The sequence below is a fragment of the Stegastes partitus genome, unplaced genomic scaffold (genome assembly GCF_000690725.1).
Source record: "Stegastes partitus isolate 25-593 unplaced genomic scaffold, Stegastes_partitus-1.0.2 Scaffold290, whole genome shotgun sequence".
In the NCBI taxonomy this organism is placed as follows: Eukaryota; Metazoa; Chordata; class Actinopteri; family Pomacentridae; genus Stegastes; species Stegastes partitus.
Window position 1 is genome coordinate 502,811 of NW_007578021.1, and position 22,277 is coordinate 525,087.

Below are 22,277 nucleotides of genomic sequence, written 5' to 3' on the forward strand. Positions count from 1 at the left end.
GGAGGTTTATTTTTGGCAAATCTTTTAATTAGACGTGAAGATTAAAGGGATTTTGATGAAATATTACAGTTTTAAGCTCCGATTTGGTTAACTTGCTCTGTTAAATAATGTCAGCCAGAAGCAAAGGAAACACACCAGCACAGAAATAAGGAGAACTGAGAGTAAAAAAATATGTATTTTAAACCAATTTTCTTAATTGTGGTTACATTTTCTCGACCATAATAGGTATTTTGTGTCTTTAAATGGTCAGTAATGACAGGAGAGTGGATACATTTCTGAGCTATAAGGCCACATAAACTCATTACCTTTACTAAATACGGTTCATTCATGCTTTATGTGTCGTCACCCCCCAATAGCCCCATTCTGAGCCAGGAAAACCCCTGAATGACAATATAAACATATTCATTGAAACCTATGTAACCATGAGAGATATATCAGTAAAGCAATGGGGTTTCATTTACGCTGATCAAAATTGTTCCATTTCAGGATGATTAGTGTCTTTGATCAGATAGCAAACTAGCTGTCATTTAATAAAGGCATGTTAGTTGACCAGGTCAGAGAAGCAGACCTACACCTGAAAGTTTGACACCTAATTTGCAATTACATTTGCAAAAGTGTCTTCTAGGAGTGTCCTGAGGTTACTAACTAGTGTTCTTCTGCAGCTAATCACTTGCAATTTGGATTCATAATTACGCAAGTGGTAACCTTGTGAAAACATAAAATCTTTCCTAACCTGAGGATAATACATTCTGTCGTGTTATATTACGACTAGTGACACAGGACCAAAACAAACCATTGATTAGGCGCCGCAAAATGTCAAAATCACAAGTTTTAATGGGAAAATCAACTCGCTTCCTCCAGTTTTCTGAAAATGAAGTGAAATGGGCTACAAAGGAAAGCTACTTATCATCATTACTGGCTGCCTTTTTCTGCTGGTTCCGTGTGTAGATGTGTGTTTGTGTGTCTTCCCGGGCTTTGGCCCAGCACAGAAGCAGACCTCTGTTGCAAATGTAATTCACATGAGGCCAGAGGAGCTCTAATGCTATTACCACACAGACACAAATGAACACACACACACACACACACACGCACAGCTGTGTTGCCGCCCACGGTCTCTGTGTGTTACCTCTCTTTTCTAACTCCTTTTCTCTCCCTTGCTTCCTCTCCCTCAGTTACTGACAATTTGTTGTCGTGGTTTACAAAGATGCAAAATTAAAGGTGCAAAACTCATCATGTCTTTGGGGCTCCTCTGTGGCGCTACTCAAACGGTTTCTTCGAACTCAAAAGACAACTTGCAGACAGAAAAGCTGAAGAGAAAAAGAGATTAATCAGTAGATTAAGGCTTCCTTTAGCTATGTGGCTAAATGTGTTTGTAATTTCAAAGGATTTATCTGCTGATTCATTAGTAGATGCTCACCAAACCTTTCGTAATGGAATGGAAATTATTTTCAACACGGCATGTTTTGAAAGATCAGATGTAAGATTATCTGTTTTATGGTATCTGTGGGTGTGTGACCACAGTAGCGCGGAAGTTGTGTTACGAAAAAAAGTGAAACAAGGACAGGAAGAAGGTCTGAGTTTTGTGAAACTCAGGAAACCAGGATGTACAGTACATGTCCGTGTTACAGTAACAGGAGGAAAGCCTGCAGCCAGAGCCAGAGAGAAGAGGTGGGACCATTTTTCACACGAGGCTCCAGAAGCCTGAACGCCCACGCTGACTTTCTCAGACTCGCCGAGAGAGAGAGAGAGAGCAAGCGAGAGGCGAGGGGGGGAGGAGTGAGAGAAGCAGAAAAAGTCAAAGAGATGTCTAATTTTCTTGCTGTCTCAGAAAGAAAGAGGAAAGTGATTAAACCATCTGAGAGAATCAAAAAAAAAGGCCCTTGAGAGCGATAACATGTGAGTGTTATCAAGGTGGAGCAGCAGGAGTTTTTTGTGATACGAAAGTTTTGAAATTCTTGATGCTGTGAAGTCATGAATGGAAGAGTTGCACGACACATTTCAATGGAAGTCCAGAACAAAACGCACTGGACATTGAGCAACTGGTTCCTAAAATTGTGCGCCGCTTTAGTAAGCAAACGTATTCTTACTTCGTTTATTTGCTGCTGCGTGCCGTTTTATGTCACAGTTGCAGGAAATTTACTGGGAATTCTAGAAATAGAAAGAGACTAGCAGATAAATATTGTTCTTTACCAAAGTTATTCTGTGGTGTATTCAATTCATTAACCCTCTTTAACCAGTGGACAGGTTTGAAAGACAAGTCATCTTTGAAAACATCACACCATTTATCAGATTCTGAAAAAATGCTGAAACACACCTTTTGCTCAAACCACATTCTGTAAAAATAAATAAATAATTCCATCCTTCTCGGCACAGCCAGGAAGCCAGTAGTGACTCGATGGCCACCAACAGACATGCAACAAAAATTCAGAGTTTTCAGCTGAACTGCAGGCTAAGAGAAGAATGTATGGAAACAAATTAAAAAGGGAAAGTAGTAAAATATCTATAGGATGTAAACGTCACCATTTTTCTCCATTAGTGGTGACACCTGTGGGCACTTGGGAAAATATTGTACCGCATTATTGTCTTTGGAATATGAAGTATCGGAGAAATTTGAATATTAGTTTTTCATTTTTTTATATATATAACTGTGTCATATTGCACAAAAGGCATTTTTACTTTTTTGAGGGTTCACTACTTCTGGTCATGGTTGTGTGTTTTCATTGAGGTGCAGGACTTTATATTGCAGTGAAAAATGAGCCCACATTGATTATAAATGTGACAGTAGCAAAAAAAAAAAAAAACACCTAGAAACTGCCTGAGGTTCTTAGGGTTGAACACCTGATGATCATCTTCCCTAGCAGCACTATGTCTCTGTAGATTGGGCAGAACAGTAGCAGCTTCAGTCCTCTGTGTCTACAAACGATGCTTTCAGGCACAGTGTTGAGTGTAGGTCACCTGCGTTTTGGCAGCGCCCGGAACCCAACACACAATAACTGTATTTACGTGTGTAAACAGAGGCAAGTATGGCCTGTGTAGACAGCTGGATCCAGTAAAATAGGAGCGTACCTGTTCAGTGCGTGACTGAGCAACGCGGCTGAAGCGCCTGCTGTGTTAATGGGAGTTTTAATCCTCAATTCTGGTGACAGTTTCCTTTGTGAATGAAAATCTCATTACAGTTGTCTCTGAAAGTCTCCTATTCTGCTCCACAGTGTTCAAGGACAGCGAGCTAAGCTTTGGCCTCCTGTCAGACGAGAGACAATGTAATTGTTCTCTTCCCATTAAGTGAATGTGTCTTCATCAGTGTCAGCTACTATTAGATTTGGCCACACTTAACTTCATGCACTGTCACACAAAGAGGAAAGGGAGTGCGTGTGCAACTCGGGTGATGTAGTAGTGGCGGCAGTGTTGACGTGTGTGTGTGTGTGTGTGTGTGTGAGTTAGATTTTAACCCATGAGTGTAAACCAGGACTCTTTGGGGTAATTACACTTTAAATATTCAAATGCAGTAACATCAGTCGCTACCTGTGTGTTTCATTTGTCTTTTCTAACTTTTCTCTCACTAGCCTTCACCACTGACTGATACTGATACACTGACTGACCTTTGTCTGACTTGTGTTACGGATTGACTCTGCTCTATGAGCGTTTATCGGATTTCTGTGCTCTGTCAAAAAAAGTACACCAACCACAATCTACCCCACGCTGACCGATGTATATCTACAAACATAGCTCATGTAATTTCTGTATAAGCGAGAGAGAATTAAAGTAACATGATTTATTAATATCTACTAAACGCCTTTATCTTGTCTTCCTCTTTTTTTGCAGCGGTTACGGCGGTTATCAACCAAGTACCGGACAGAGAAGATCTACCCCACCAACGTAGGCGAGAGGGAGGAGAATGTCAAGAAGAACAGATATAAAGATATACTGCCATGTAAGTCCTAGTCCAACCACAAATGCACAGTCACATTGCACAGTTAAGCAGTATTTCCTTAGAGCAGACATTTTGATTAGTCAAAAACAGGTGTATCTAGTAACATACACAATGGCTGCTGGGAGTGCACAATTAGTCACATATTGAGCACCATCACAATCTTGGCTTTGCACGATTAAACATGGTCAGCTGTGATATTGACGTTTAAAATGTGTACACTGCTCATAGAAAGCAGTCCTTGTGGCTGAAAGAGCACGAGAACATGTTATTTCATTCTTCAAAGTAGTTTTTGGTCACACACTGGTCTGAGTTCTGTGCTGCAGTAACTGAGAGGAGACTAGAGGCTTCTCTGTGTACAGCAGACCAGCTACAGTCTGTTGTAGCCTTTATGTCAGTTGTTTAGAGACTATTGGTAAATTGTGTTGTCAGTAGATAAGCAGCTGTTTAGCACGTGAGGCACTTTGGGTGCAGTTTTATTTATGATTGACTCAAGAAGATGCACTAACTTCAGGTGAAGCAGAACCTTATTCACGTATTATTTGTGCATTTCCAGGAATGTAGCACAACATGCAAGTAAAGGCAGTGCTCTTTTTTAGGATAGAAAGGTGTAGGGGAAATATCTAATTGCTATTTTTTAAAATTATTTTGCAACTGTAATTCTTTTGCTATATTTTTTAAAAGTCAAGCTGCAGTGTAGTATTCACTGTGTAACACACTTAAGATGTGATGAAGCTTTGCCACATGAGAAACCATCAAAAGCACAAGTGTCACACAAGGAGATCAGCATGAATTTGTTCAACCTTCGACACCGTCAGTTTTAACAAGGGGTGGGAATCCCTGCATTTGTTCTAAAATACACCTTCAGCAATTTGCTAATTACAGTGTTTCAAATCTAGATTTTTTTTCATGTACAAAAGTAAACTAAAAAGTGTAGTCATGGTAAATATTAATAATAATCGTGATCTTAATGGTGTTTTTTCTTCTTAAATCATCAGGGGCCTTCTACTCAATCATCTCTGATTTGCATGAAACTTCTTTTTATCATCAACTATGCATATTTAAAACGGCATCTGTGAAATTTTAGATTGATGTCAAGTACTTTCTGAGATATTTTTTTAAATGCATGTTGACCCACTTACAGCACATTTTTTCGTGCAGTAAAATTTAAGGCTGTGTATGGTTGGCTCAGGAACTATTAAAAGACGAAAGACTTTTTCAACCCACCCTTAATTCAATTAAATTCAATTTAAATAACTTTAAAAAAGCTCAGAGTATTTTCTATAAATTATTTTTTTTTAAAAACCCACACATCATAAATAATAAGAGACTATTTGATCTATCCTGAAAACTATTTCATATTTCAATCCAATATTTCACACATATTGTTGTAATTAACCATATCTTATGCTATCGAAATTTTAGGCAAATCAGAGATGGTCGAACAGAAACTGTTAGGGTTTTAAATGAAGTGACCCAATGATCTTGATTATAATTTGCCAGTAATTGTGCAGTCCTAATGGCTTCATTACATTTAACTGTTGATGCGTGCTCACATGTACCGTGTACGGGCCACCCTGCATTTAACTGTAATTGATAATGACATTGACTGCACCTTTTGGCTGCATCTCTTGTTCACTTTAAACTTCAAATACAGGCAATGAAAAATACACTTACATGCTAGTTTATTGTATATACATTCAGCTTATTACAAAGGGTTGCAAGTAGCCATCGCTTTATATTTATAAACCCGGGGAAACACCGTCAGTATTACACTCCTTCCGCTAGATGTGCCTGATAATCTGCCCACTTAGTGTATAATTTATGCTGCTCATTATAACTCACACCACTACACTACAAGATATCGACCTTAAAAGAGCCTAGCGCTTGAGTGGGGACAAGCGACAGATCTGTAGGGGCGAACAGTATCACATTTCATGGTGTGGTATTGAAAACATATGTGTGAAATACCATCGAGCCTTTTCAACTCCTCAACCATGAAGCTCTTGATGATTTTGTTCCTCTGCTATTTTTTTGTTGCCATTTTATCTTCCGCGATGTACTTTGCAGCGCTGTAAGCCGATCCGCCAGCAACAAACAAATGTACACATTTAGATCGAAGCCAGATGTTATCAAGCGGCTTTCTGCTAGGCCAACTGTGTACATGCCAAATGTCCGCAGCTGATTCACAGTGATAATGTTACTGTGCTCCCATTAATGGTGACTGCCTGACCGTATAATCCATATGAAACCTTATGTCCTGCATGACGAGAAGCTTTAAAGGTCCCATATTGTGCCCCTTTTTAGCAAATTAATGAAAACCTCATGTTTCCGGAGCATGTCTTTCAAATTTTCAGCTCTAAATACTGCAAACATTATTCATTTCACCATGAATGTATAACCCCGCGGGTTCAGTCCTGTTCTAATCAGGCTCTTTTGGTGTCTCTCACTGTAAAAATCAGCTGAGCTTTCTATGTCCCCTTCAGGAAGAAAACCCTCAGTGTGTGCGTGATTGACAGCACAGAGCAAAACAGTTGACAGCATGGCAGCTCACTATGTCTTGTCTGCTTTCTGACAACAGGGGGGAAAAAAATGTAAATGAGAACATGTTTCTTTGGAATTAGGCCGTGTTAAAATGCATTCTATGTGAGCAAAGAGAGTAGGAGAAAAGATGTAAAGGAATGACACAGAAAAGTTGAAGCTGCACTGACGCACAGCAGGTTACATGAAAACACAGGAACTCACCCAGTCCTTATTTATTTATTTCAAATTAGAGTTAAAAAATGGTTTCCATCATTTCTGAATGTCATTCAGCTGATCAGTTTCCACAGAGCTCTGACCTGTAGCCATGTGATCAAAGCTAATGGTAATGTCAGCAGTAGTAATCCACTCGTCTTTAGTTCCTCAGATGCTGGGAGTGCATGAAAACTCTCACGTTCACACTTGCAGCCAACAGCACGACATTTGTTGTGTTTTGCTCGTGGCTGAGACACTTTAGAGTTACCAGAAGGAGCTCCAGAATGAAAACAAACCTGGTGGACCGAGAGGCAGCTGCTCATTCTAAATTACTTACCTCAGAAGCAACAGTCAGCGAAGGGGCAGGATTATGCAAATTTGGAGTTTAATGACTACTAGTTTGTCAGTTCCTTCTTAGAGACTGAATAAAATCCTGTTTGGCTTGTAAACCTCAGAGATCTGCTATTTGAGGGGGCTGGAGGAACAGCAGAAGGAAACATTTTTATATTCATCAAAACATTTCATACAAAACACAACAAAAATGGATGTTCACCACCTTTAGAACATCATGCATGTATCTGCTGTGTGCTAGAAAGACATACTTTCAATCAAAGGTGGTTTTTAAACACGTCACCTGTTATTGGTAAATTATAGACAGAATTTCTTTGGATTATCTGCTTAAATATGAAAATAATAATAAAAAAGCAGGATAGGATGTCGGTTAGAGGCCAGAGAGCTAGAAAATAACAGAAAAGAGAAAATTCCTCTTAAAAGCTAACACAAAATGCCATGTTTGTGGAAATATTTACACGCACATCTACAACAGACACAGCTTTTGGTATGTTGTGATAGTTCATGTAATGTCTCGGTCTCACACAGAGTTCTCTCTGTACTTAATGGCCTCAGGGGAAGATTACATGACCCAGCATCTGTCCTACTTTTTTATACCTTTATCCTCTTTCTCTCCTCTGTCCATCCGTCCATTCATTCATTAAGGCTTTTAGTGAATGAGATGCTGATAAGGCAAAGGAACTGGTTCATCCGTAACAGATGTGACCACACACACCATACACAAGAATGAGGATACTGCTGCGTCCATTAACCTCTGTCCTTCCTCGTTTTCACCCATGTCCTGGCATACCCTCTGATTTTCCCTTAATCTGTGGTAGTGATTCATTTTTCGCGTGCTTTTATTTTCCCCTTTGTCTCATCCCATTTCTCTGCTTATGAAAAGAAAATTTTTAAATAGATTAAATCTCTCTATTTCTCTTTTTTTCCTCCCCAGTTGACCACAGTAGGGTGAAGCTGGCATTAAAAACAACCAATCAGGACACAGATTACATCAATGCTAACTTCATCAAGGTAAACATTAAGTCACTTTGCTTTTGTTGTTTGTCAGAATGTGTTTGGATTCTTGTGTTTTGTGGAAAATTCCTATGGTATAAAGTTGTATGTGATCACTGTATGGTTTGGACATTGTTGTTTTACTTGTGATCATATTTTCTCTCTGTCTCTGTCCCGCCGCCTTTCCATCCAGGGTATGGATGGCCCAGAGGCCTACATTGCAACTCAGGGCCCACTGCCAAACACTGTCATCGACTTCTGGAGGATGAACTGGGAGTACAATGTAGCTGTGAGTACGGCTCATTAGATGGGGGGAAAGCAGCAGTGATGAATTGATAGAGGGGGATCTTCACTGCAAGTTTATATGAAACACTTGCATAAGCCGCACTCTCAATTTTGTGGGAGTTGTTTTTGATGTTCGACACTGATGTGGGCTCTGTGGATCAGTATAAAGCACAAAGAAAGGAAGGCGTTGACGAAGACAGCAGGACAAGCCAAACGTGATGGTTTTTTGTTGAAACTCTTAAATTGACTGTATGCTAATCACAATGAAAAATAAACCACAATATCTGCTTTTCTTTTTTCAAATACACACATTTACACAAAGGTTTTCATAGTGGATGCTGTAAGAACTTGGTGGTGATGTGGTCGCGAGTAGGTGACGAGATCTGCTGCATCCACAGATTGCGATTATCAGAAAAAGCAAAGGAAACACCTTCACATTATTTTCATGAATATTCATGTTGTCTTTTTTTAGCTTTAGGCGAAGCATGTGTGTGCAGAGGTGTTGATAAGGGTGTCGTAAAAAGCGTCACTGTTCGGCGCCTAAATAAAGTTTTAATAATTGTAAAAAGTAGAACTGTAATAATTAAGATAAATATTTAATATGATCGTCAGTAATTTAGAGGCAGATGGGGAGTGCTTATGCTCGAGCCAGATGGACAAATATGAGAAGAGGGAGGGAGCTGTGATGAGGTTTAACTATCACTCTGAAAAGCTTGAAATTGCAGCCGTGATAATTGCTCCTGTAGGATCAAAGGGAATGACCCCAGATACCGCTGTAATGTCAAGCATGATCAAAAATGATGTGAGCTCTGCTTCTGCTGCTCTACGAAGGGGAAAGCATTGAGGTTTTTCGGACTCTTTAGGAGACTCCGCTGAATCTCTGGTGCACATTTTGGAACCTACTGCATTACATAAATAGAAGATGTAGGAATGCACAAAACTGCGTTTGAAGAGAAGTAAGATTTAGCTTTGAGTGTAAATATTGATTGTAATTCTTCTTGTTTGTGTCTGCAGGTTATTGTAATGGCCTGTCGAGAGTTTGAGATGGGAAGGGTAAGTTTGTTGTTTGTGTGTCAGTCCATGTAAAGAGTACGTATGTGCTCGAGTGTGTCTGTACATCTGTGTTTTGTTATCTCCGCCAAGGTTACAGTCTACTTTCTCCTCCATCTGTTGGTTTGTTTATTGGAATATCTGATTGTTCGTGTCGTGTTGCAATAATGCCACAATGTGCACAATTGTTCAGCCTTGGTGGAGGTATCGGTAGAACTTTAGCTGTTTTTCTTGCCTGAGTGTGTCTTTGTGAAAATAAAGCTACGGTGATCACTAGTTACTGAAGCCTGGATCAATTTGCATTGATCCAAGCTTTTTGTTGTTTTAGTTCACTGAAGTAACAATAGTGTGACTGACAGTTCACAGAGCTCCTTATATATACCTTCAAATGTGGTATGTGCATGTATTTAGACACGCTCTTATTGGTCATTGTGTGTGTTCTACATGTCACGTTAATTGTTTATTTCAAACCAGAAAGTGTGTGTGCAGGAAGCTGTGGTATCTCTCAGGCATTTTCCTCTCAGCCCAAGCTAACTTCTGTTCTTCTCTGGTTAGAAAAAGTGTGAGCGGTATTTCCCGCTGCTCAGGGAGGAGCCCATGAGTTTTGGCCCTTTTCGAATCTCCTGTGTAAGTAGACAAATCTGTAGTATTACAGCTGTGTGTGTCTTTAAAAAAAAAAAGGTGTGTGGGGGGCCTGTGGCTTGTCCACATTTTGTTCTGGTGCATGTGTGAGTTGAGTATTGTGTAAATGTTTTTCTTGTCTTCGTTTTCTAGGAATCAGAACAGACCAGAACAGACTACTATATCAGGACGTTGGTGGTGCAGCATGAAAATGTAAGTTCTCTTAGTAATTGCTTATTCTGTTCTTTATAAGCGCATTAAAACGTTTGTTTTTTTTTTTTTTTGGTCAATGCTGGGACCGTTTACTACTCTAAAACAACAATTATATTATTATTAGTTTTTAAATAATGATAGGCAGTGTATCACAAATTGACACATTTTTGCAAAATTGCAGAGAAATACCGATTAGTGTCTAAAAAATGACGTGTTTCATTAATTGTAATAAATTACATGAGCTTTTTTTTTGTTCATGTCACAGCTATAAAATGCCAGTAAAAGTTAATTACCAACAATTTTGAAATACTGTACACATATCAGTTAGAGCAGCCCAGTTCACTGAATATTCATCTCAGTCACAACTTTGGAATTTAATTTAGGGACCATAGTTGTTATTTTGATGCAAAGATTTGTACATAAACACTGATATAACACAGAAAGGAAGGTAAAACAGAGCTTAGTTTATTTAAATGTGAACCTGAAATGAACATATTTTGTCCCTCAAATCAATGATCAATCGTGATAAAAATTTCACGTCTTGTGACAGTAGTTGTGCATTCAGTCTCACACTCGTCACCACCAGGCCAGCTGATTCAGTTTCAGCCTTCAACTGAGCCTCCTCTTCTAAAGTTGTCCTCGTGTGCTTGCAGGAAACTCGGAGGATAACTCAATTCCATTATATCAACTGGCCGGATCACGACGTCCCGTCATCATTCGACTCCATACTGGACATGATCGGACTAATGCGAGAATACCAGGAGAATGACGATGTCCCTATCTGTGTGCACTGCAGGTAAGTGTATAAATGCTGCCACCATGAATACGCCCAAGAAGGATCATACTGTAACTAAGGCAACAAAAAGGAGGCAGATTACAGATGAAAAAATAAAAGAATAAAACAGACACTGTGTTCCATATATATACACACACACATATCATGGAATGTCATACTGAAATGAATGATTCTGACTTGTGCTCTTGAATTGATCTGAATAATTCATGAGATCGTCAGTGATTTTTGCTGTGAGGAGGCAGCGTGAAGACTCCTGGTAAAAGCAGGATTTACGCTTCAAATTAAACAGATGTACACACATCTACATGTTTTGTTTGGTAATTAATCGTTTCACTTGATTAATCTTGTTAAAAATGTGCAGATATTGATTAATGCAGGATAATTAGCTACTTTAGACGCAACCACATGAGCCACTTTTTTTCTCCTAAATGCTGCCGCTGACTGCATGAATCCAAAATAGCCACAAACTGATGCAACATGCGAGCTTTCATAAACAAAGACGTAATCACCAGATTGATTTTAGGGGGATAGAGCTCTATGTGTCAAACTGTAAGTTAGTTTAAAATCAGCAACATTCATTTCATATTCATATAGGCTGTGCTTCTCTAACTGAAGTTACAGCATTAAAGGCTAAGAATGTAAATATTATAAATCCATGCAAAAAAACGGAAATCTTAGCTGCCTCACACATGATTTTTATTAACAAAAGAAGCAGTGAATGGCTGTATTGTTAACTTAAATAAAAACAAAAAAAGCACATTGAATCACAAGGCGGCTATAGATTGAGGTTCTCTGCAGCACACATGCATGGGCGTACACGCAGCGCACACACTTTGTCTCCATGTGTGTGTAATCAGCTATAATGAGCAGCCCGAGGACATTTCCCGGTTCCTCTGTTACACAGCAGGACTTAAAGCTGTGTCTCTGCGTCTGTAAAGATGCTTTGTGTGGGTTGATGTGTGCGGAGAGACTGTGCTCTTTAGAGTAGCAGAGACAGCATGAGATCGACTTTATGATTTCATGTGTCTGACGTGATCAGCTTCCGTGTAGCTCCTGTCTCCTTCCTGTCTGGACGAGGTGTTGTTGCGTACAAACATACATGCAGTTTTTTTGTTTTTTCCCCTCTGCACATATTCCCTCTTTATAACCAGATCCCACTAAGTAGTACAAATCCAGAGCTGGTATTTGTGAACATGTTTCTCAGTGGATTTGTCTTCGCGATGCTACACTGAAAGCTCAAGTGTGTGTTTTTGTGTCTTTACACGTGTCTCCCTTAATCTAAATGGTATTGCTGTGACTGTACAGTGCAGGCTGTGGGAGGACGGGTGCTATCTGTGCTATCGACTACACATGGAACCTCCTCAAAGCTGGGGTATGTGAACACTCACACACACACATACCTGTACAAACACACTCTCTCTTTACACTGTAAATGTTTTGTTTTGAAGTTCACTGAGCAAAGTCCATGATTTAACTTGATGTACAAGTCAAGTGAAAGCTAACTTTAATACTCTTATGTGCCTCTTTCAAAGAAAATACCAGAAGATTTTAATGTTTTCCGGTTGATCCAAGAGATGAGGACACAACGGCACTCTGCAGTTCAAACAAAGGTTTGTTGTGATAGCTTTCATTTGTCTTTTCATTTACACACACCGACTGTTTTTGTGTACAGATCGTTCATCTTGTTAATAATTCCATACAGTGCAGCACTTATGGAAACATTCATTTCAGACATTGACTCACTTCCGCTAATTGAACCACATCTAAACGTGCTGGTTTCATGTCTGAAGGATCACTTCTGTGTTAACCCTCTGATCCTCAAACAGCGTCTGGGATTTTTTTTGGTTTCTGTCACATTTTTGCTCACTGGAGGCTCATTTTTCACTGCAATATAAAGTCCTGCACCTCTATGGAAACAGCACAATCATGGCTACAAGGAGAGAGTCGAATTTCTTTGATTATTTATTTTGCAAAAATTGGAAAAACCTGGACTTAACATGTACAAAATTTTCCCAAATGCCTACAAGTGTTACCAATGCCCAAAAAAATAAAATAAAAATGAAAAATGGCTGTGTCCACATACTAAAGACATTTTACTACTTACGTTTTTTTATTTGTTTCCATAATTGTCTCCTATCCGCTCTGTGTAAACACAGGCTGCAGTTCAAGTCAGTGCAGCCGCAAAGTCCCTGAATTTTTGTGACATTACGGGTGGATACAGCTGAATCACCAGTGGCTTTAAAGCTGTGCCAAGACCAAGACTTTTTTTTTTTTTTAAATAGAATCTGTTTGTAGCATTTTTGGGCACATTTTTAACACGACTGTAGAAACTATGGAATACAGTGACTTTGATAAAACATTAGGATTTTAAGCTCAGATTTTTATATGCTTTTCAACAGGATGGTACATCACAGAGAGCTGGTCTTTGGGGTTCAGAGGGTTAAAGTTATTGCTTTTTCTTATTGAAAATTTGTCTGAGTCACAGTAACGCTGTTGTAGAGATTAGATCAACATCCTCTCCTTTATGCAGCCTGCGGCACGTCTCTTCGTTCATTCTTGTATTACGTGCTGCAGACCTGGTTGAAAATGGATCTTCTCTGCTCACACATTCTCACCATTATTTCTAACTGGTTAAGGTTGTTTTGCCACAATTTTGACATGGGTGTGTTTACATGTTTCACATGGAGCTTCATCTGCTGGACACAATTTACAATTTACGGTCTTATTTGTACCTTTACTGGAGGATACTTAGTATAATGTGCATGTTTCGACTAGCAATGCAGCCATCCTCTCTGCCATTCTCTACCAGAAGTTTGATGTCATCTTCTGACATTGAGAGTGAAATGTCAGTTTTAGCATTGCCTTGGCAGACTTTGACACAGGTTTTATTTTTTAAATCTCAGACCTGCACCCAGCAAGAAGCCTGTAACTATAAAGTAGTTGGAAAATAGTTAAATACACTTACAACCTTCCCAGGGAAAGTAATGGGATTGAATCAGAGTGCATCAGTGAAGGTCCTTCTGTTGTTTTCAAACAGGTTGTTTGATATGGAGAATGTGTTTGCTTCTGTATTGATTTGCTGAAATCCTTCCTCTGCTTCTTCTCTATCTCCTTCACCCCACCTCTTTTTAATTTAACCCCACTGTTTGACTTTGTGCAACACTTTATCCTCTCCCTCCTCTGCCTCATTATGACTTTCTCATCTTCTTTATCTTTGTCTTTCCAGGAGCAGTATGAGTTAGTTCACAGAGCAATCGCTCAGCTTTTTCAAAAACAACTGCAGCTACTGGAGAGTCCCACCAACACGCAGATACACGATGGCATGGTATGACACACACACATTGTGTATGCTGTCTGATGTTAAAGAAAGACAGGATGTCGCTGAGTAACGCACTCGGAGTGGGAAAAAAAAAACACAAATAATTAGTCACAGGGGGAAAGAGGGTAGGAGGAATAGTGGAAAGTGAGTAGAGGCCTTCTGAAAACTTTGCTCTTTACACAGGCAGAAAGAGAGGAGTTACAGTGATGGTGCCAAAAAAGTAAGAGATCTCTCCTCCACGGGGAAGTCTCTGAGGACTGCAGACAGTTAGACCTATTTAAAAGAGCGAGAAATAAAGCTTTGCTCTGTCAGTCACCGCTATCCTCCATTGCACCCTCATACAAACACACGCACTGTATACAACGTGTCCTGAATTGTCCCTGATCCTCCTCCGTTTGCACTAAAAGTCCAACCAAGCCAACAAGGTTACTCATATGACTTAAAGAACACATGTAGAAAACAAAAGAGGCAATTAACATCTTTTTCTCTGTTACTGTAATTTTAAATGCACCTGAATTATGTACAATTTCTTGAACTGCAGTCCGGTTTTGTAATATTGTTACAGATATATTAAAAAACATATAGGTCGACCGGCAGACGGACAGTTTATTTATCCTCAAGGAAGAGAATATGTTCCATAGTGTATACGTAACACAGACGTGTAAAACATGCAGATGTATACAGAGTCTTACGGGGAATCTTAATTTCTCACAGAGATACACGCTACTCACCTGGTAATAGATGATTACTGATCCATAGGTGCTTCTCTTCATCCCACATCATCATGTATTAGTCTCAGATAGACAGAGGCGCCTCTTCATTTAGATTGTTAAACTACAAAAACACGACACTTACTACTAGAAAAAGTAGCAGAACACATTAAAGCTATTACACATTAAGTATTACAAGTAGAAGCTACTTTAATATAATCAATGGATATAAGAAATTTGTTGACAGTATGGACAGGTAGCAGACCAGCTTTCTGTTTCCTCTTTTTGAGACAGGATGACTGTTGATCTTCGTCTCTGTACCGTCAGTACGCCTGAATGAATCAGAAGATGTGAAGCGATAGGGGGCTAATTTGACCAAGCATATGATCTCTTTCTGGGCTGATTCGCTCCTGTCACATTTACTGCATTAAAAAAAAAGTCCTGCACCTCTATGAAAACAGCACAACTAGGCTACAAGTAGAGAGAGCTCAAAAATGTCTTATGTGTAGGATCACAAAAAAATAGAATGTCGTAGTTCATAAAACCAGTTTACAAAAATTGACATAGTCCAGAATCCACATTTTACCAAGTGTCCTGACATGTTCTTACTACTGGAAAGGATTTGGTAACTCCTCAAACTATATATATTTTAATGTTTAGATTTAACATTTGTTTCCATACTTATCTCCTATCTGCTCTGTTGAACACAGCCTGCAGTTCAGCCCAGTTCATCCACACTGTTGCTGAACTTTTGTCATGTGACTGTAGGTCTGAGCTGAGTCACTAGTGGCCTCACAGTTCCCTCAAGGAGCAAGTAAATTTTTTTCACAGGTTTTTAGAATAAAATGTGACATGTAGAACAAAAGGATTTTGATGAAATATCACAATTTGTTCAATTTTCATAACAGAACCAAAAGTGACACAATTAGTATTAGAAAGGTGAAAATCTGATGACTTATTACAGTTTCTTACTCTGATAAACGGTGTACTTTTGGTGCTTTTTGGAAAGACAGTATGTCTTTTATAGCCACCAGTGGGTTCAGAGGGTTAATCTTATAGAAAAATGTAAATAGTGCAATGCAGCGTTTGGTTTCACTGCCTCGCTGCTTAATGAAAAAATTAGCTTGCAAGGAAACATTAGATGATTTTAAAAATAGCTCCTCTTCCCAACTGCTACAGGAAAATGTAGTTGAACTAGTAGTGCCGGTACTCCCCGACACCGTTCTGAAGATAAGTGTGGATAAAAGAGAGACAGGCCACGAGTGTGGAAATCCAAAGACAGAGGACACAGAGAGACCATGAGCGAGAGCGCTGGCAGCAATCCAGGAGCCGACTTCCTGCTTAGGAAGCTCTGATGACATCACCCTTCTCCCATAATGCACTTTGAGTCTGAGAATAGACATGCATCCGTTGGGAAAGGGGGACCCTTGCAAGACAAAGTCACACGAACACACGCAACTGTTTTTTACATCAGAAAGGCCTCAGCTGACACACTTTCTGAAGGGGACAGACCAGGCCGCTGTAGTTAGAAACTAGCAGGCTTGTTTTATAGTCGGTGCTATTAATCATTCGTTAGGAGAAGGTGCGGCCAGAAGGACAGCAGCTCCAGTATGAGTTTGTTGCTACTGTTTATAACTTCATCTCGCAAAGTTGCAAGTCCAGGAAGAATACTACACTCACACACAGCAAATCATTATCAGCGCGTTGTACTGACTCAGTTCATACACACATTGACTCATGTCCAGTCAGCCATTGTTAGTGACTAAAACACCCACATAGGTGCTCTCAATGGCAGGACGAACAATAAGCCTACACATACACACAACCCACACACGTTTCTCTGCTCCCTCGCAGACGCCATAGTTTGCAGGAAGCATTCCTACCAAACAGATTCTCACAACATACATCAACGTACACAAAGAGCCAAAGAAACCGCGTTCAGATCCTGTTTTTACATCCTCGGCAGACTAATGCTCAAAGAGCTGAAGTGGCCCGATTTGCCCTCTTGTCATGAGTTTATGACGACTGAAGTTGTCTTGTCATCTTCTCATTATCTGACTGGAGAGAGAGTCAAATTAATGAGGCTCAGTGGAAGAGGGGGAGAGGAGGAGGAAGACGAGAGCTGAGAGGAAAAGAGAGAACAGTAAGAGGAGGAGTGCTTCTTTCAGAAACAATTTTGATCCTTTAGTGAAGCAATTTTGCAGCAACTCGCTACGTGTGCTCTAGAGACATCTCGGAGAGAGGAAAAAAAAAAAGAGTAGAGAGGACTTAGAGAAAGAAGTGCTTTACATTTCAACAGAAAGTCTATAAACACAGCATATCCTGTGACAATGGAAGTCAAACGTACTCGCATGTCTTAAAATCAGTGACGGAAAAAGCAGTAAATTTTGATTCCTAAAATATTTAACAGGCAGATAAATGTCAAGCACAGAAGAGGTATTTCAGTGCTTCAGGAAATGTTTGTAATTACTTTCCCTCAAGATAGTTACGTGACATGTTTGACGAATGAGCATCCCTTTGTGGAAAATTTCAAACAGGTTGGGCAACAAGTTTGAAAATTTAGATGAAAGCTGAATATGGTGCAACTATTAAGTAATTAAAAAGCCATTATGCTGTTGTTAGCATTTAGTCACTCCACGTGAGCGCTGAAGTGTAAACTGCATTTTCACTGGCATCACAATACGCACAATGATGACATCAAAAGTCATTCCATCTACATGCGCCACACATTCACACTCCACACATGGAGCTGTGGATACACGGGCCATACAGCAACACCACTAGCTAATCTGATCAAGCCCCAGCTAGCCACGGAGAAGGAAAAAAAGAGAAAAGAACAGAGCGAAGGAAATGTCAAGTGATATTTTTGTTGAGTTAAGGAGAAGCTATTTTAAAGAGAAAATTAAACTTTAATTTATTAGAGATATGTTTTATTTAAATGAAATTCCGCTTCATTCGTCGGGTATTCATGTGCCATTTGTTTAATTAAAACATGTTGAAATAATTTATTTCTTAGACTGCTTAGTGTTTGGAATCTATGTTAGAAGTGTGTGTATTAAAGCAGAAAGACTTTGGAACTACTCCGCTAACACGCTGCAATATTTATTTAGAACAAGTGTTATTGTCATTACATCATTTAACAATATATATATGTGCACTTTGCAGTTTTTCCTCCTATCATTCAGGCCTACTTCATATTTTTTTTCCTCTTTGTGTGTCTCCAGGATGAAAGCAGTCCAGACAAAGCAAGCCACCAGTCAGATGATGAGAGATGGGACACTCCACCTCCAAAACCTCCTCGCATACGCAGGTAAAACAAGCTCCATGTTTGGGCAGTTTGGCTGAGACGATTTTCAGTCACTGTATCTGCAAGTATCTGTCAGGCTGTTGTCGTCTGTTTTGTTCAAGTTGTTTGGCTTCAGTAAGTGCCACAGAGGTGCAGTATACAACAATAACACAATATGCAATATCGCTTAAATGTAAAAATGGTTCAAAATTATATCACCTCACACTCATGGCACTACTTTGAAATCGATCAGTAGTGTTTCTGCTCTTACCCACAGTCGAAACTCAATACAGTAAAAGTCACCACACCTTTCATCAGTGAGATTCAAGTATTTTTTTCCTATGTTCACCTTTATTACCGATGACAGATTCAATCCTCCTCAGCATGGGTGATACCAATGTTGCACAAATTTCCGGAGGGATGTTCTGTCCTTCTTTGGAGGTTATTTCTTTCAGCTGCTCTTTGCTGCCGGAGGTGTGTTGCTCCGCCTCTCTCTGTAAAATAACCCACAGGTGCTCTGTTGGATTGAAGTCAGGCAACATACTTGTCTAGGTCAAAGTTTTAACAGGTGTTCGTTGTGTATCTATAAATGTCATCTCCCCAACACCTACTTCCCTTACGTAGCTACATATCTTCAGACTCCCACCTCTGTGCTTCACTGTCAGCACAATGCATTCACTGTGGTCATCCTGGCCAAACATGCTGGACTACATCTGAGCCAAACTATTTTATCTTCGTCTCATGAACAAAGAATGCGCTCACAATATTCTTCAGGCTTCTTTTTCTTGTTATTTAACACAATTTAGGATTGCAGCTTTGTACCAAAAGGCAAGCAAAGGTGTTATTCGTGTGTGTCGCCCATAGAGACTGGCATTAAGCACTGTCATTTGTACTTTCTGAGCTGCCAGATTTCCACTGATAACCACAGTGGCGAGTCTGAAGCAATAGCTTATCTTTTTGTTTTTAGATCTAGATTGCAAAACTAGTGCACTGCTTGTGGCATCAGGACAACCACTGCAGCTCTGATTAGTGGCACTGTGGCCTGTTCTATACCTCCTAATTACTACTGTAACTGTTTTTTTAATTAGAAGAATTAGAATAAAACTTTATTAGAATAAAACTTTATTGATCCCTTCGGTACAAGACCTCAGGGAAATTGCTAAGTTGCTCACACATTTTCTTGCTCCCTTTTCCGCCTTTGCGAGGTTGTCTGGCCGATTCAATTTTGAATCATTTGACATTTAAGTGATATTGCACAGGGGTGTACTTCCTTCTCTGGCAGAAAAATAAGCTGATTCTCCACACAGATGAATTAACAGGCTCACCCAGGGGTGAGTAGTGGGAGTGAGGTGGCCCATAACTGCACACAGCGGGTGTTGTGGTTTGTAGGAGGAACTCAAAAAAGAATTACAACACAACCGTTTGCGTGGAGCACACAATGAAAACATATTAAACTGACCAAACAAAAGCAGCAGGCGCAGTTTTCACCTCAAGCGAGCCAGAGTTTTCTGACACAATAGTTCCTTGTCAGCCCACAGATACAGCCGGCCTCCACTTTGCCGAAGTTAACTTCAGTTTGGCTGTTAACAACTGCCTGAGGAGGAGCTGTATTTATAGATCATTTTGCAACACTTTGCAATACTTTGCAACACCATATAGTGTTGAACGCACCACATCCCTAGGCTAGTTGAAGGAGAACTGTAGCATGTTTCATCTTCCCCTCTTTGAGAACAAATACAGTCTTTTATGCGCATGCAGGCATATTATTTCAAACACACATACACACCCACCCTTTATCTGTTACAAAAACACATATATGTCCCACTGTTTTGCTCTGTAACTCATTCTTTGATATATTTTCTGTTTTCCCACTCCTCATTGTGTTCCTGTCTTCTTGCTTCCCTCTGCTCTCTTTCCTCCCTCTCCTCTCATTTTTAATTTTGCTGTGTAGTATGTGCCCAGCAGGCGTTATGCTCTACTTTCTCTAAGCCAGTTCATCTTCAGTCCCTCTTTCCTTCTTCCTTCAGTAGACAAGGCCCTCTCCCTATTAACACAGCAATATATACACTTTACAACTTTTTAACAAGGTTCATTGATGCCTCAGAGTCGCCTCAGTACTGACGCTTTAATGTCACGGGGGACATCTTGTTGCCAGGAGACACTGTCTCACTTAATTACCTGTTGCCTGAAGCATTGTGTAAAAATGCCCAGTTTGACAGCATTTTGTGTGCTAATGTGCTCTGTAATTATCCATGTGATTACATTTAGGATGACAAGAAAAAGTTAGTAAACCTTTTCGACTGACCTTCCTTTTTTTTTGTGTAAATTTGACCGATAAGATTTTTAGTTAATTTACCATTATCAACCAGCACAAGCTATTGTAACGCATAACACAAATTATTGTGTTCTTCTAGTCTGTGTAGAAAACATCATTCAAACATTCACAGCGTAGGTTGAAAAAAGTATATGAACACTGAACAATCCCCCCCCCAGGCTAATGTTATCGACATTTCATCAAGTTAATTGGAGTCAGTAGTTAGCAACCTGGAATCCAATCAATAAAACAGGATCAGAGGTGTTTGTTAGAGCCACTTTGACCCATAAAACAAATACTCATCTGCAGCTTGCAAAAAGGAAATCTCAGAGGATTTACCATCAACAATCATTGATGAGCATCAAGCTGGTAAGGTTTAGAAAGTTTTCTTTAAGAGTGAGTTAAGACATTTATTAGTGCACAGTTAGAAAAACTGTCTATTATGGAGTTGATTTAGTGCTGTCTCACTAGAAGTGGTTGCCTAGCTAAGACTCTAAAGGGGTCCAAAAGCAGAATGCTGTTAAAAAAGGGCCCCACAGTAACAGCTAAAGGCATAAAGGAAATCAATGGAGCTGATTATCATCTCTGTTCATGAATGTACTGTACATAAATTATGAAACAGACACGTCCAAGGCTGAGGTGTGGTGGTGGCAGCATCATGACTTGGGACTGCTGCCTCTGGCCATGGACAGTTTGTCATCATCAGTGGGAAAATACATTTTAACAAGGTATCACTGGAGGTTGACTGGGACCAAAGACTGTAAACAATAAAGTTATTCTACTATGGATGACTTCAAACAAAGACAATCTGCCCTTTGGAGTGGCACCATCAGACCCAAAACCTTAGAACAATAGACAGACAGTACTGAGTGACCTCAAGAGAGCTGTTCTCATCAGACATGTGAATGAACTGTCTGAGCTGAGTACAAAAAGGTCAAATACACACAAAAAGAACAAAAACACAAAAGCTATTCATTTCTTTGACATGTTCAGTAGGTAATTCTTTTATCTCTTTGTTGACATGTAAACATTATTCACTTTTTCCTCGAGTTAGCTGCTTTATCTCATGTATTTCATTGACAATTTTCAACTATTGATCTTGTGTTGGTGGTTTTGTCTAGTACAGGCTCTTCAGGATGTGCTTTTTTAAAAGTGCCAACTGGATTTTTATCAAATACTCACACTGAAGCTGTTCCATAAGAAAGACTTGACCCGAGTTCCTCCTGAACATTGTCAAAGTCTGATCTGCACCTCCTGTAAACACGTTTTTGAGGTTGTTGCATTTGCAGGAGCCAACATGTCCTTTTTTGTATTCTCTAGCTGCTCTAAAATTACCATGCTCTTGGTTTCCTTAATTTGTCTGTTGTACCAGTCGGTTTGATGGGAAAGCAAACATTTTTCAGAGGTCCTAATTTTAGGAGGTAGCTGCAAGTGATCTGTTTACTGAGCAGTTCCTTTTCTGTTCATAGTAAAACATACAAATTTGAACTTGGTAATGCTGCCAAAATAAGAAGCTTTCCTGGAAGTGGGGCAGAGCAGACGGTCAGGAATATATGAGTGTTTCTCTCTCGCCACTTGTCTTACTCTAACTCTGTCTCGGTATGCGTCTGTCTTTGTCTGCGTCATCCCTCTGTCTCTAAAGAAATAATGTCAAGGCCTAGTTTAAGCCTGAGAG

The 22,277-nt window shown here is 39.7% G+C and overlaps 1 protein-coding gene across 5 annotated transcripts in view; it reads left to right on the forward strand.

Annotated features, from left to right (window-relative positions):
• The window catches only part of ptpn12 (protein tyrosine phosphatase non-receptor type 12), a 61,310-nt gene that overhangs the window by 17,014 nt on the left and 22,019 nt on the right, over positions 1-22,277 (forward strand). For all 5 annotated transcript variants that reach the window (XM_008282942.1, XM_008282941.1, XM_008282943.1 and 2 more), the window contains exons 2-12: positions 3,823-3,931; positions 7,950-8,026; positions 8,202-8,297; positions 9,308-9,346; positions 9,899-9,970; positions 10,118-10,177; positions 10,831-10,973; positions 12,279-12,345; positions 12,506-12,583; positions 14,200-14,298; positions 18,227-18,312. In XM_008282942.1, the coding sequence (XP_008281164.1) occupies positions 3,823-3,931; positions 7,950-8,026; positions 8,202-8,297; positions 9,308-9,346; positions 9,899-9,970; positions 10,118-10,177; positions 10,831-10,973; positions 12,279-12,345; positions 12,506-12,583; positions 14,200-14,298; positions 18,227-18,312 (926 nt within the window). The remainder of the gene's footprint in view (positions 1-3,822; positions 3,932-7,949; positions 8,027-8,201; positions 8,298-9,307; positions 9,347-9,898; positions 9,971-10,117; positions 10,178-10,830; positions 10,974-12,278; positions 12,346-12,505; positions 12,584-14,199; positions 14,299-18,226; positions 18,313-22,277) is intronic.